This window comes from Manis javanica, chromosome 4, assembly GCF_040802235.1.
Source record: "Manis javanica isolate MJ-LG chromosome 4, MJ_LKY, whole genome shotgun sequence".
In the NCBI taxonomy this organism is placed as follows: domain Eukaryota; kingdom Metazoa; phylum Chordata; class Mammalia; order Pholidota; family Manidae; genus Manis; species Manis javanica.
This window is the reverse complement of record NC_133159.1, coordinates 4746875-4760390: the sequence shown is the minus strand read 5'-3', so window position 1 is coordinate 4760390 and position 13516 is coordinate 4746875. Positions and strand designations below refer to the sequence as shown.

The following is a 13516-nucleotide window of genomic DNA, read 5'->3' as shown; positions in this document are numbered from 1 at the left end:
TTTCTCTGAAAAACTGAGTAAAGCCTATGCTAAACTGAAGGAAAAAATGGCTTCCAAATGAGGGTAGTTTTTCATATGGTTACATGGAAAGTGCAGCTCTGGTACTGTATCTGTAGGAACCAGAGTAAGGCAAATTCCTGTTTTTGCCAACACCCCACGAGTGACTGACATGTCTGAAGAGCCACATCCCCTGGTTTTTTTAAGGCAGTCCCCCGACTGACCTTGAGTTGAAGGTACTGTCCCAGGGCCCCTCAGGTCCCCTCATGGAGTAGGAAAACCTATTTTTCTCGGAATGTTTTCTGGGGCTTCAGCTTTGTTCAGCTTAATAGCATACTCAGAGGATTTCTTACGGATTTCTCCTTCTCTCGGTTTTCTGCCTTTCCCATTTCATTTCCATTAGGAGGCGGGGAGGCTAAGGTGGCCCAACCCAGAGCAGGCCTGCGTCTTCCGAGGGCAGCTCTGGATCCTGAGTCCCTGTGAATCGGAAACCAAAACTGTGCCTCGTGTGCTGACGAAAGTTAAAGACCGAGCCAGTCAAGTTTGAAACTCGCAGGAACACAGCGGAGCAGATTCCTGGCGTCTGGCCCCGAGGCCCTTACAAATGAGCCAAGAAAAAACGTCACCCGCGAGCCCTGTACTTGCTCACTTGGGTCCTCAGTTGTAACTATCCCGTCGTTTGAGAGCTGTCCCTTGATAGGGTTACGTAGCAGCCCTTTGAACTAGTGGAATTCAAAAAGGAAAAAAAAAAAAAACATTGTGCCGAGTGGCCCTGGGGTTCGGAGCGGACGCAGTTGGTAAGTCTGGCGCGTAAAGGGTGGCTCCGCTTTCGGGCGCCCAGCTGGCCGCCCCACTCCGAGTTTCGTTCGGCTGCCCGCCCGGCTGGGCCGTGGGCAGGGCCGCCCTCGGGGAGCACACTTACCACCCCGGGCGCCCGGCTCCGGCGTCGGCGGGAGGCTTCGAGCAGCTCCGGGAGGGCGCGAGGGGGCGGGCGGGCGCACTGACTCAGCCGGAGCGCGGGGCTGCGGCGCGGGAGCGGAGGGGTTAAGTGGGCGGCGCCGGCGCGTTCCGCCCCGCCCTGCCGGCCCCGAGGCCGCGGCGCCTGGCCGTACTTAAAGCGGCGGCGCCTGGCGCGCCGCGTCTCCCCCGCTGGCCCCGGCCGCGGCGTCCCGACTCCCGCTCCCGCAGCGAAGGCGCCATGGAGCGGCCGGCACCCCTAACCGTGCTGCCCTTCTCGGATCCCGCGCACGCGCTGAGCCTGCTTCGCGGCCTGAGCCAGCTGCGCGCCGAGCGCAAGTTCCTGGACGTGACCCTGGAGGCGGCGGGCGGGCGCGACTTCCCGGCGCACCGCGCCGTGCTAGCGGCCGCCAGCCCCTACTTCCGCGCCATGTTCGCCGGCCAACTGCGCGAGAGCCGCGCCGAGCGGGTGCGCCTGCACGGCGTGCCGCCCGACATGCTGCAGCTGCTGCTCGACTTCAGCTACACGGGCCGCGTGGCGGTGAGCGGCGACAACGCCGAGCCGCTGCTGCGCGCCGCTGACCTGCTGCAGTTCCCGGCCGTGAAGGAGGCGTGCGGCGCCTTCCTGCAGCAGCAGCTCGACCTAGCCAACTGCCTGGACATGCAGGACTTCGCCGAGGCCTTCAGCTGCGCGGGCCTGGCGAGCGCGGCGCAGCGCTTCATCCTGCGCCACGTGGGCGAGCTGGGCGCCGAGCAGCTGGAGCGGCTGCCGCTGGCGCGCTTGCTGCGCTACTTGCGCGACGACGGGCTGTGCGTGCCCAAGGAAGAGGCCGCCTACCAGCTGGCGCTGCGCTGGGTGCGCGCCGACCCGACGCGCCGCGCCGCGCACTGGCCGCAGCTGCTCGAGGCCGTGCGCCTGCCCTTCGTACGTCGCTTCTACCTGCTGGCGCACGTCGAGGCCGAGCCTCTGGTGGCGCGCTGCCCGCCCTGCCTGCGCCTGCTGCGCGAGGCGCGCGACTTCCAGGCGGCGCGCTACGACCGCCACGACCGCGGGCCCTGCCCTCGCATGCGCCCGCGCCCCTCCACCGGCCTGGCCGAGATCCTAGTGCTGGTGGGCGGCTGCGACCAGGACTGCGACGAGCTAGTCACGGTCGACTGCTACAACCCGCAGACGGGCCAGTGGCGCTACCTGGCCGAATTCCCCGACCACCTGGGCGGGGGCTACAGCATCGTGGCGCTGGGCAACGACATCTACGTGACGGGTGAGCGGGTCGGGGGCTGGTCGGGAGGACCCTGGGTTCTCTGGTTTGGGTTGGCCTCCAGCGACCCGGGGGTGGGTGGCACGTCTCGCACCTGGAGAAACGTAGAGAACCTAGAATCCCGGGACTGCACTGAGTGCAAGCAGCCACTTCTCATCCCCCAAGCTGGCGGGTAGGTGCGGCGCTGGGCTTAATTTCTAACTGTAAGAACAACCCCTGTGTGAGTGGGGACAAGTAGCTGCTTGTGCATCGCTCAGTTCCTCGCTGGGCGTGGCCTGCCTTAGTGAGCCCACTCCTTGCCTGGGATGGGCCCCAACATTTGGTTGGAAGATACGGGGCCATTCACCCAGCACAATGGGTGCTTTCTTTTGCTCCCTAAGGAATCCAGGGACAGGCCCAAGGGCTGACTGCCCTGTGACACATCCATTCTCCTGGGGATTTCCCCTTCACAGCTGAGCCACACGGGCCTCCTGACATGCATTTTGTCACCCATGACAAGTTCCCTTGGGCTCGCACCTAGGCTGTGCGTCACATGGTGTTTAGGCTGCTCCCTGTGCACGGACTGTAAACATAGTCACATGCTTAGAGGTTTTCTTCCAGTTACTTGGCCCAAACTCCAAAACACTGCCGAGTCATGCTGGGCGGGTCCTAACCCGCCCCAGTCCTGGGCTTCTGAATTTTTTATTAAAAGATAAATCTGGTTCAAACAGGAGGCTACCTCCTCCGTGGAGTGAGGAGGGGCGGTCTCTGAGACGGCTATATAAGGAAAGACCCAACTGACTGCGCGTTAGGGCCCCTGCCCAGGGCTGTTAAGAGGCGGTGAGGCCCCTGGCTGGGGCAGACCCAGGGGCACATTCAGGGGAAAGGCGGCTCTGAGATGTGCCCCTGTGTTCCCGTGGGACACTGAGCCAACAAGTGGGATACATCTCAGCCTAATGACATGCTTGGCTCTGCAGCCATAGTTTCCTTGGCCTGCTGCTCTAGGTCCAGCCTTTGCTGGAATCTGCCAGAATCGGCTCCTTTCCAATCTGAGATTGTGTTTGGGATCCATGTCCCCCTCCCTCCGCACACAGCCTGAAGTCTGGCCATTGAAACTCCCTCCCAGAACTAGTCAAACTCGCCCCAGCTTAGTCTGCCCTCCCATAAATGTCTCAGCTGAGCAGCTAATCCTTTGGGTTTAGACAGGTGGCTGGGTGCTTCCATGCAGCTGCCTGTAGGGAATTTCTTGGGGGGAGGGATGCGATAAGAAGCCGGCTTCAGCTGCCTTTGACACAATTCTCCTTCAGGAGGAAGACAGGCAGAGGGGACTTCAACAAGGACTCTGTCTTGTGGCGCCAGCATTGGGGCTAGGGGGCCCTGAGGTCCTTGGGGGCCCTTTGTGCCGTGGAAATTCTAACATCTGGGGTAGTCCTGGTTTAATTTATGATTACAGCCAGCAGCACTGGAGGTTTTTTAGCTTTATTTTTTTTTTGTTTTGGGGGGATTTTTTTTGAAACAGAAAAGCACACATCCTACTTGGACAGCTTGGCAAGTTTTTTTAATGACCATACCATGTTGGTACACTGCGCCTAAATCAGGAACTAGAACCCGAGGAGAGCAGTTCTCTCGCCATGGTACTGTTGTTGGGGCTCTTGCAGTGTGGAGTAGATTCCTCTCATCTCATCCTGGCACAGCCCCGATTAGGGGATGCCCAAGAGGTCAAGAATTTGTTAGTGTCTGTGTGCACCGCCCCCACACATGTACACACATGCTTTGTGGCTCCCAGGAGAATTGGCTGAGTCGAGGCCCAGATCCAGTTGAGGTGTTTGACTAAGTGGGGTCGGGGGCAGGCCAGACCCAGGCTCTGTTTACTTAGAATTGCAGCCCAGGGCCTCTGCTTGGCCCACACGGTTTTGGCAGTGTTCCTGTGGCCTGAAGCTCAGCCGTCCTGGGCGGTGGTCAGCATCTGTCGCCTTAGCCCTGGCTTTGGGAAGAGGCCATGTTCGCACAGACGCCCAGTGAGGCTCGATCCCTCACCCGGGAGACACCCGCTCCAGAGTTCAGGGAGGCACAGGTGTGTGACTCACCCTGCGTCCACGTGGGCTGACCTGTCTATCGTGCGTCCCGGCAGGTGGATCAGACGGCTCAAGGCTTTACGACTGCGTGTGGAGGTACAACTCCAGTGTGAACGAGTGGACAGAGGCAGCACCCATGCTGAAGGCCCGCGAGTACCACAGCTCCTCTGTGCTGGACGGGCTGCTGTACGTGGTGGCTGCGGACAGCACGGAGCGCTATGACCACACCACTGACTCCTGGGAGGCCTTGCAGCCCATGACCTACCCCATGGACAATTGCTCTACCACTGCCTGCCGTGGCCGACTCTATGCCATCGGCTCCCTGGCCGGCAAGGAGGCCATGGTGATGCAGTCATACCACCCGGACGCGGGCCTGTGGTCGCTGGTGGACTGTGGCCAGCTCCCACCCTGGTCTTTTGCCCCCAAGACGGTGACTCTGAATGGACTCATGTACTTCATCAGGTGAGTCCCCAGGGGCCAAGGCCACCAGGTCATCATTTTAGCAGTACCCTGCTAAGCTCATCATCACTGTTCTCCCGTTTCACAAATGAGGAAACTGAGGCCAAGCAGGGATCTGACCCTTTGTTCCATTGCCCTGTTCCTTAGAGTAGCTTTTGTGGGCTTCTAGGTTTTCTTAAGGAGTTCCAGCTGCGATGAAGTTAGGTCCTTTCAGAGAGCTTTTTGAGATTCGCAAAATCTAAATAGAATACGTCCTTCTGGCCAGGCTTCACCTGGAGGATCCCACCAAAAGCCTGGTTCTCACATGGCATTTATGGAAAAGGAACTTGTCCCACCTAAGAGAGACTTTTTATCTGTAAAAGATCAGAGAAGAGCTCTTTGGATGCTTGAGCCTTTGGGGAGGAGTCGCCTTGGCAGAGAGACCGTTTGCCCACCTCACAGAGTGTGCACACTTGGGTGGGGGGCTGCCAGCAGGTAGAGGGATCAGCTCTGGCCCCTGACTAAAGTGGCACCTCCCGCCTGTTCTGGTTCAGGGAGGACTCACGAGTCCTGTTGAAAGAAGGTTGTTCTCCATGGTCCACAGCCCCTGTGAATCAGGGAGGGACCTGGTACTGAGCAGGCCGGCAGCCCCCTGTGGGAGCCGTGGCAGTGGTTAGCACAAGTGGGGCCCTGCACGCACCGTGCACGCTGTCGTCAGCTTCAGGAGCATTTTCGGTTGATCTCTGCGACTGATGAGATGGCCAGGTCATCCCCATTCACAGATGGCAAAACAGAGGCCCAGAGGGGTGGGGGCTTAGGGTCACAGGGTTGGAACCAAGGTCATCTGACAAGGTGCCCGTGTGGCATCACTACATCATGGCCTCCCTGGGCCAGGCTGTGGCCTTGACAGCTGGTGGGTCACTGGGCCTCTTCAAGTCTTGATGCATTACAGCCAAATGGCCCCTCCTGGAGGGTCCGTGAGCACCTGGGGAGCTAGGAGTGCCTGCCCGTGCTCACAGCTTGTGTGTGTGCATGTGTGTGTGCCTAGCCACTTGTAGGTTGTGTGCTGACAGCCCCTAAACCTGGCCTACAGCCTGCCTGAAGGCATGGGACCAGCAAGGGAGGGTAAGATGTAAACAGCCGTCCCCTCTGTCCCCTCACAGACTAGGGGCTTGGGAGGCTTACCCTACCCCTCTGAACAGCCTGCCTCTGAGTTGGGAGCCTCAGGGGATGTGTGCCGTTGCCCCCCAACCCCCCGTCACCCCTCACCTCATCTCGCAGGACCTAGCTGCCTGCCTAGCCCGCCCCTCCCTGACTGGAGGCTCTTTGCCCAGCCTTCAGGGTGAGCATGTTCAGAACTAAGGTGCTGCTGCGGCAGGTGGCCAGGAGACGAGCGTTGCCAAATGCCAGCTACCTGCGGTCTGCTCTGCTCTGCCCTGGAGCCCCAGCCAGCTCCTGGTCCTGTTATAAAATATCTGACCCCCGCCCAGCTCGCCCTCTCCCAGGCCACAGGAGTATCTTCAAAGAGGGGTGGAGACAGCTATAAATAAACTGAATGGAGCGCCAGGACCTTGTTTCTGGCCCCTCCACAGGAGCTCCAGGTTGAGTGCCTTTGAAAATGTCCTCCTGCCCTGTGGCCTAGAGCACGGTGTGCCCACAGCCCTCTGCTTTCTTACTGGTCTGAGCCCCATTAGTCAGCCGCTCAACCCTCACACCAAAGCCTTTTGTATGCCCCCATACACACTGCTAGCCTTTGCATGGGTTCTCAGTCATGGGGGCTCCGGGCACCCCCCCACTCCACCCGTCTCCAGGTGAGTGGTGGGCAAGGGCCAGAGGCTGGGTCTGATGCCCTTGAGTGTTTGTCCCAGAGCCGCACTATGCACTTCGGTGCCTCTTGAGCCACCTCATCGGCTGCTGCTGTTCTGGGCTGTTCTGCCTCCACCTGCCACAGCCCCAGTTAAGGTGGCCCAGTGGCTGGGGTGCTTTGCCCTGCAGAGGAAGACTGCCGATTGCTGTGCTTAGAAATAAGGTCTTACTGGAATGCAGCCAGCCCCCTAGTTTAAGGACACCTAAGGCTGCGTTTGCACCCTGCGGGAGGCCCTGGAGAATTGCCACAGACTGTCTGCACCACAAAGCCGGATGTGTTTACCATCTGGCCCTTCTGCTGACCCCTGACCTGTGAGCGTAGTTGTTGCTACTACTGTTTGGGTGGTAGTGTCTTTGCTCTTCAGAGACACTGCATTTGAGCCTTGTATTGCAGGGATCAGGGGCACATCAAACAAGGCTGACGATTCTGACCCCACAGGGAAGGGGGAACGCTGGGATCTCCATTAATGCAACCGTGCTTGTCCTGCTGGGCCCCCAGCAGTGAACGGGATGGGGTGGGGCACTGAGGGGAGTGGCCCAGGGTGCGTGGGGGTGTGTAGTGGGGCAGAGGCCTGGCCTGGTCAGCCGTGGAGGTGGCACAAGTCCAGGTCAGAAAGATAGGGCAGAGACTGGTGGGAAGACCAATGTGAAGCAAGCAAAACCTGTGTGGCCACAGGAAGGGGAGGGGCCGGGTGTTGGCTTGGAGAGCAAGGCTGGTTTCTGACTTGAGAGCCAAGGCCAGATAGGTGTAGGGACCTGAAAGTGGCCCCAGTCAGCTGGGAATAGTGTCCCCCTGGCCAGTGGCCTGCCAGATGGCATCAGTCTCCCAAAAGGGAGGGACCTGGAGGACCCTCTTCTGGCCTGCCCCACTCGGGTGTGCCGCCTCCTCATTCTGACCCTCTCTGCCTATATTCCTCCTCAGGGATGACTCTGCCGAGGTGGACGTCTACAACCCCACCAAGAACGAATGGGACAAGATCCCGCCTATGAATCAGGTACATTAATGTTGGAGGCACAGGCTGGTCTTGTTTTCTGGACTAAGTGTTGTCATAAGTGTTTGGGAGACAGTCCTGGTGGGTGGGGCCTGTATTGAGCCTTTTCCAGGTGTTACCTTACTTAACAGAGCTAGTGGTGTTGCTTTGTACTTGGGGGCCACAGGGACAGGGTCATATACAGCTTAGGGAGTTCATCAGTTCATACCAGCATTCACTGACTACCTGCTATGAGCCAGAGCAGATACTAGGAAAGAGTGTTCCACAGAGAGACAGGAAGTGCAAAGGCCCTGGGGTGCCAGAGCAGCTCAGGGTGGCTGGAGCAGAGTGGAACATACAGAGGGTATGACACCAGATAGGAGGCCTCTGGGGAGTGACCTTGGAATACATTTATTGAGCACCTGCTGTGTGCTCTGAATAGGACACCCACACGGTTTCCACCACCTCATTGAGGTCTCCTATTGCTCTGCTTATGGAGAAAAGAGGCACTGAGCCCCACAGGGTGATGGACCGGGAAGGCTCGGCAGCATGGCCACATGGGCTATCTATCCCCTTAGTCCCGGGTACTCATCTGCACCCACCCCCGATGTTTCTTCTTAATTTCCAAACCTATTCTCATGTACCTCTACAGGGCAAATCTTACAGTTTACCATCCAAGTTTAGCATCTTCACACTTAGGAAGTGTAACGTACGTACTTGTTACAGCAAACCTGGGAAAGATGGTCCAGGCTTGTGTTCAGAACAGACTTAGGGTCAGGTCCCAGTTCTGCCATACCAAACTCATTTTTCTCACCTGTAAGATGGGGAGAATAGTCCGCTGCAGTGGTACTCACAGGGAGACTTGGTGCCTCCGCAGCCCCCTGACCACTGGAGGGACCTGGTGGAACACATGACCCCCTAGACTGGAGCCCCTTTTTCCTAGCTCGGGTGCAGAGAGGGCATGGGCCTGTCCTGGGAAGAGGGTCAAGGATGGTTTCCAACACCACTTCCAGAAGTGCTGAGGCTGCCCTTCCCAAGGGTCTCGTGCACCTTCTGCACAGAGAGGACCTCAGGGGCTCTGCCCACTGGCCTTCGCTGATCTGTCCCCCTTGGCCCACAGGTGCATGTCGGGGGCAGCCTGGCCGTCCTTGGAGGGAAGCTGTATGTCTCAGGGGGGTATGATAATACGTTTGAACTGTCGGACGTGGTAGAAGCATATGACCCAGAGACTCGGGCCTGGAGTGTGGTGGGGCGGCTCCCCGAGCCCACCTTCTGGCACGGCAGCGTCAGCATCTTCCGCCAGTTCATGCCCCAGGTGCTCTCAGGCGGGCGCAGCTTTGAGCTGAACAGTGGCAGCAGTGACGTGGACGGGGGCCGGCCCCGGCTGCTGCAGAACCCCAACGAGCTGCATTAGCCCCGGCTTGGCCCCGGCAGGGCCTCGGTGCAGGTAACCCGACACCTCTAGGGGGCGACAGCCCCCTCTGTGCACAAGGACAGGTTGGGCTCTCCAGGTGGAGCCCAGGCTCCTGGGCTGCTGAGCGAGCCCTAGGGTATGGCACCTGGGGAGTCTGTGCGCTTGAGAGTCTGAGTCACAGCTGCCGGGGCCAAAGCCAGCTGAGAATGTTCCTTCTTCCATCCGGGATATGCTGCCTCCCTCCTGGCACGTGTCTCTGGCCCCACCAGGTCACCCCAACCTGCAGGCCCCATCTCACCAACACAGGGCACACCCACCTGCTGCCACCACCTATGCATTCCTGCTCCTGTGTGGGAGAGGAGCAATAGCCACTTCCAGGATGCCGGGGGAGGAGGAGGGGTCCTCCCAGGAGGGTCTGAGGTGGCCTAGGCCGGACTTCTGGTGGGCCCCGCTGTCCTGGAGCTTCAGGAATCAGGTGATGGCTACAGCAGGGGCCCAAGCTCCACATGCAGTGGGCCAGCGCCTTGGGTGGAGGGGGTCTGCCTGCCTAGTTCCATGCCCCTGCTGGGGTCTCACACCAAAACACTCTTCATGGGGTGGGCGTCCCTGACATGAGCTCAGACCCAAGGCCCAGAGTGGCAGGACTGGAGTGTGGCCTCTGCCAGGCTCCACAGACCTGCTGAGTGCTTGCTGACTCCTGCGGACCTGGGCTGAGGCAAATGCATTTTGGCCCTTAAAAAGAGACAGGTTGGCAGGGGATGGTGGGCAGCTAGAAACAGGATCCCTGTCTACCCATCTCACCAGCCATGTGTCCCCACCTAACTTGGAGACCTCTTGAGGACCTTTATCCCAGGTTGATGCGGAAGAGGGTGAAAACCTGCACGTGTGGGCTCGCAGCTCCTTACTGGGATGCCCTGGGCTGGCAAACAGCTGCAGACACTCCGCCAGCCTGAACACCACTGAAATCCTGACACTTCTAAAGGAAGCCCCAGCACTTGGGTTTTCGGCCTCTCTGTGGTTGATTGCAGGTTTTAAAATGCATTTTGACCCTTAAAAAGAGACAGGTTGGCAGGGGATGGTGGGCAGGGCAGCTAGAAACAGGGTCAGGTTTGTTAGATTTTTAACAAATTAACATTAGAGTGCCACTGAAGCTGTCCACAGGGGTGGGGGAAATACCTCATCTCCTCAGTAGCCAAGAGGAGCTCCCAGGAAACTGTAGAGGGACTGTGATCATCTGTGTGGATTGGGTGATTTTGTTCCCTCAAGATCCCCGAAATAGCCTTTGCTTGACTGTCTTCCTTCGCTTCCAGAGAGGAGGGTCTCTGCATCCTCACTAGGGAAATTGACAGCAGGTGTTCATGGAGTTGCCTTTTCTCAGTGAACTAACAGAGATGAGTTCTCACCAGGAGGGAAAAAAGTTTAGCACCTCAACTTAGAAAGTGGCCCTTAAAACCTGCACGTTGGCCAGATGGCAAGGGGTGGGGGTGCATGGGGCCCCGTGTCCTGCAGGGCTGTCAGGTTGGTGCCCTGCCTTCCCTCCTGAGAGCCCATGAGGCATCCTAGTGCCCTGTCATTGCTGTCAGATGAGATGGCTTGCTCTGATGGAGTGGCCACAGTTCCCAGCCAGCCCTTCCTGTCCCCCAGGACTTGGGGCTACCCTGGTCACTCCTGAGTGCCAGCTTTGGGCCCCATGGGCCTTGGGTCGACATGCACCTGGGATTCTGGGGGCTGGCTGCTGCTGTGGGGCCCTGCCTCCTTGGGGACCCTCCCCATGAGTTGGAACTCCCCTACCCCTACCACCTGCACTGTCTTGCCCTGCGTGCTGCCCTCCCAGGGCCACATTCACCGATTCCCCTGCAGGCACAGGCTGCCCAGGCCCGATGGCTTGTCTCCTGTCTCTGTTGTGGCAGAGGGACGGCAGGGCACCAGGTTCAGTGCCAGAGTGTTCCCTGCCAGGTCGGTGTGGGGCATGGACTCTGACAGGCACTGGGGGGCCTCCTAGAGGAACGGTGTAGACCTGGATCTCGAGGATGCCGGGTGCCCTTCCTAGGGGCGGTCTCCACAGAGGGCCCCCCCAGCAGCCCAAGAAGGTGGGTGGGGAGTGGAGGGTAGATGTGTGCACAGTCACCAGAGCTCTCCCCACCTCCTTCCAGTCGGGGCCTGGGACTCTGTCGGGGTCAAGGATTTTCCATATAGTGACTTGCAGGGACAGGTACCATGTAAAGCTTTTTTGGTGAGATGGGGAGTTGTAAATGCTTTCTTGTTTTTCTTAAAAAACTGCCTTGAGCCCCCATGGCAGGTACACATATGCCGGGGGCTGGGCAGCTCGGGTCTTCGGCCCCCCCTCCTCTGGGTACCGCGCCGAGCCTGGCCTTCCTGGTCCCCGGGGCTGCACAAGAGGTGGCTGCTGTGGGGTGGGCTCGTGGCCTCCGTGTTCGCCCTCTAGAGCTACCCAGGCCCCCACCAACTTTTAAACCTTGGTTTAAAAGATCAAGGACAGGAAAGGAAGGCAGCAGCCACATCGCAGGGATCATGCATCAGGGATGACCCTTCTGAAATGCCCGGCTCCCTTCCCTGCCCTTCCTGCTCCCCTGGGCACAGGTTCAAGGCTGTGAGGCCCCCACCACTTAGGGATGTCTGTACACTGACTTGGGGACATAGGCAGGGCCAGCTGGGGGTGGGGTGGTCTGTGGGCCAGATATACACAAGTATCAGTCCACGGGACAAAAGTTATGAAAGGCTGGTGACTAGTATTTAATGCTGAGCTACTATAGTGTTCTGTATTTATATGGCTTCGGGGAGACTCATGTACTAAGGACACCCTCATGTGTCCAACAAGGGGGGCAGTTTGCATATTTATTTGTTCTGTAGGTTTGTGTGTCCAGAATCCTCTGTAAGATCTTAGGATGCTTTCAGTACATACTTTCTGAAATAAAAATATTTGCTATACATTTGGTGTCATCACTTTTGTCCTGCTGTGCTTGAAGCCTGAGGTCAGACATGGGGTGAAGGGAACGGAGAAGGCTTAAAGGGCCAGGAGAGGTAGGCTGGGAGAGCCCAGGGATCAGCCCAGCCATGTGGGAGCAAAGCTTTGCAGGCCCTTCCTCATCTGGGGTCGTCAGGGGGTGTGAAGTAGTGAAAGGGGGACTGCGCCCAAAAAGGAGGGACTGCAGGGCCCAGTACTCACTCCACCAGCACTGAAGCTGGTTTCAGCCTCCCCGGCCCCACCTCCGGGCCTCTGCCCCTTGCCTCACTCCCCCACCCACTTCAAGGTGCTGCCCTAAATGCAGAGATCCCCATCTTAGTGGGTGAACCTTGGACCTGGCTGGGCAGACCCTTAAAGGATACAAGACGAGGCCAGGGTGTGAAACTGTCCCCACATCTGCAGGGCCCGTCAGCACCCAAGGAAGAGGCCAGGGCCTGGGCTGGGAAGGGAGCAGCTTTGAGGCCAGTTTGCCTTTCTAATACCCTGGCCAACACAGCTCTGAAGCACGTCACCCATTACATTTTGACAGTTGTCACTTCTGAGCTCCCCCATGGTCAGGGAGAAGGGAAGATGCTTCAAAGAGTTCTTGGGTCTAAAATGGAAGGTAGGTGTCCTCAAACTCCAGGAGGAATTGAGCACAGCACAGGCTGGTGTTTCAAGTCCTGCAGGGATGGGATTGGGAAGGGAGCCCTGACTGAAGCCCTTGGCCGTGACCAGTACTACCAGTGACTACCAGTGACTCAGCTCACTTCATGCCAAGCTCCACCAGCACGTGCTTCAGGTGGGGCAGGTGTTAAATGCTCACACAGGTTCTTTGACATGCTTTCCATCACGTGGTGGGGTCTGTTCCCTTCCCCTGTGTGTATGTGGGGAGTGATGTCTCGGGGACTGCCTGGACCTGTACAACATGACGGGTGACGTGGCCTCCAGAGTTGACTCATCAAGGGCCTTGCAGCACTGGCCTCTCAGGACATTTGCCCTCGCACCCTGCCGCCGTGCTGTGAGGGAGCCCAGGCAGCCTGCGGAAGGACCAGGCCCACAGCCCGCGCCGACCTCCAGGCACAGAAGTGAACCACCTTGGAATCAGACCCCTCACCCCCTGGGAAACTTGGGCACCTTGTTACCCAACAGCAGATGACTGGGACATTGGCTTCTTCATTTAATCCTTGTCCATGAAGCGTGTACTGTTGCTAATTGCATTTAAAGATGAGGAAATGAAGTAGTGACTTGCCTCAGGTCACAGAGCAATAATTAAGGAGTTAAGGGATTGGCAGCCAGCCTCCAGTGCCCCACCCGCCCTCCTCCTCTGAGACACAGAGCACCCCACCCCGCCTTTCCCCAGGACTAGAACTTGGGTCCCCGGGGACTCTCACCCTTCTAGGCCTGGCCTTGCCTGAGCCCCTGGCCTCCTAGACAAGCAAACCAAGAGGGTCCTCTCAAGGAAAGGGGCCTACAGTTGTCCTGCCACCAGTCAGTGTCCAGAGCTTGCTCGGCCATGAACCCGACCCTCCAGCCAGCAGGACCCTCCAGGGGCCCTGGCCACTCCGCTGGGACTCCAGAGGCTTAGTAATGAA

The 13516-nt window shown here is 58.5% G+C and overlaps 1 protein-coding gene across 1 annotated transcript; it reads left to right on the top strand.

Annotated features, from left to right (window-relative positions):
- The first annotated feature begins 416 nt into the window (after nucleotides 1–416).
- Nucleotides 417–11905, top strand: KLHL21 (kelch like family member 21). The gene is made up of 4 exons (XM_017641825.3): nucleotides 417–2216; nucleotides 4324–4729; nucleotides 7494–7566; nucleotides 8663–11905. The coding sequence occupies exons 1-4, from the start codon at nucleotides 1196–1198 to the stop codon at nucleotides 8954–8956; spliced, it is 1794 nt and encodes a 597-aa protein (XP_017497314.2). The 5' UTR covers nucleotides 417–1195; the 3' UTR covers nucleotides 8957–11905.
- Nucleotides 11906–13516: the final 1611 nt, after the last annotated feature.

Excerpts from the sequence above, each read along its gene's own strand:
- KLHL21 (XM_017641825.3), top strand. The coding sequence starts at position 1,196 with ATGGAGCGGCCGGCACCCCTAACCGTGCTGCCCTTCTCGGATCCCGCG. Across the intron at positions 2,217-4,323 it reads CAACGACATCTACGTGACGG|GTGGATCAGACGGCTCAAGG; the intron begins GTGAGCGGGTCG and ends GCGTCCCGGCAG. Across the intron at positions 4,730-7,493 it reads GGACTCATGTACTTCATCAG|GGATGACTCTGCCGAGGTGG; the intron begins GTGAGTCCCCAG and ends ATTCCTCCTCAG.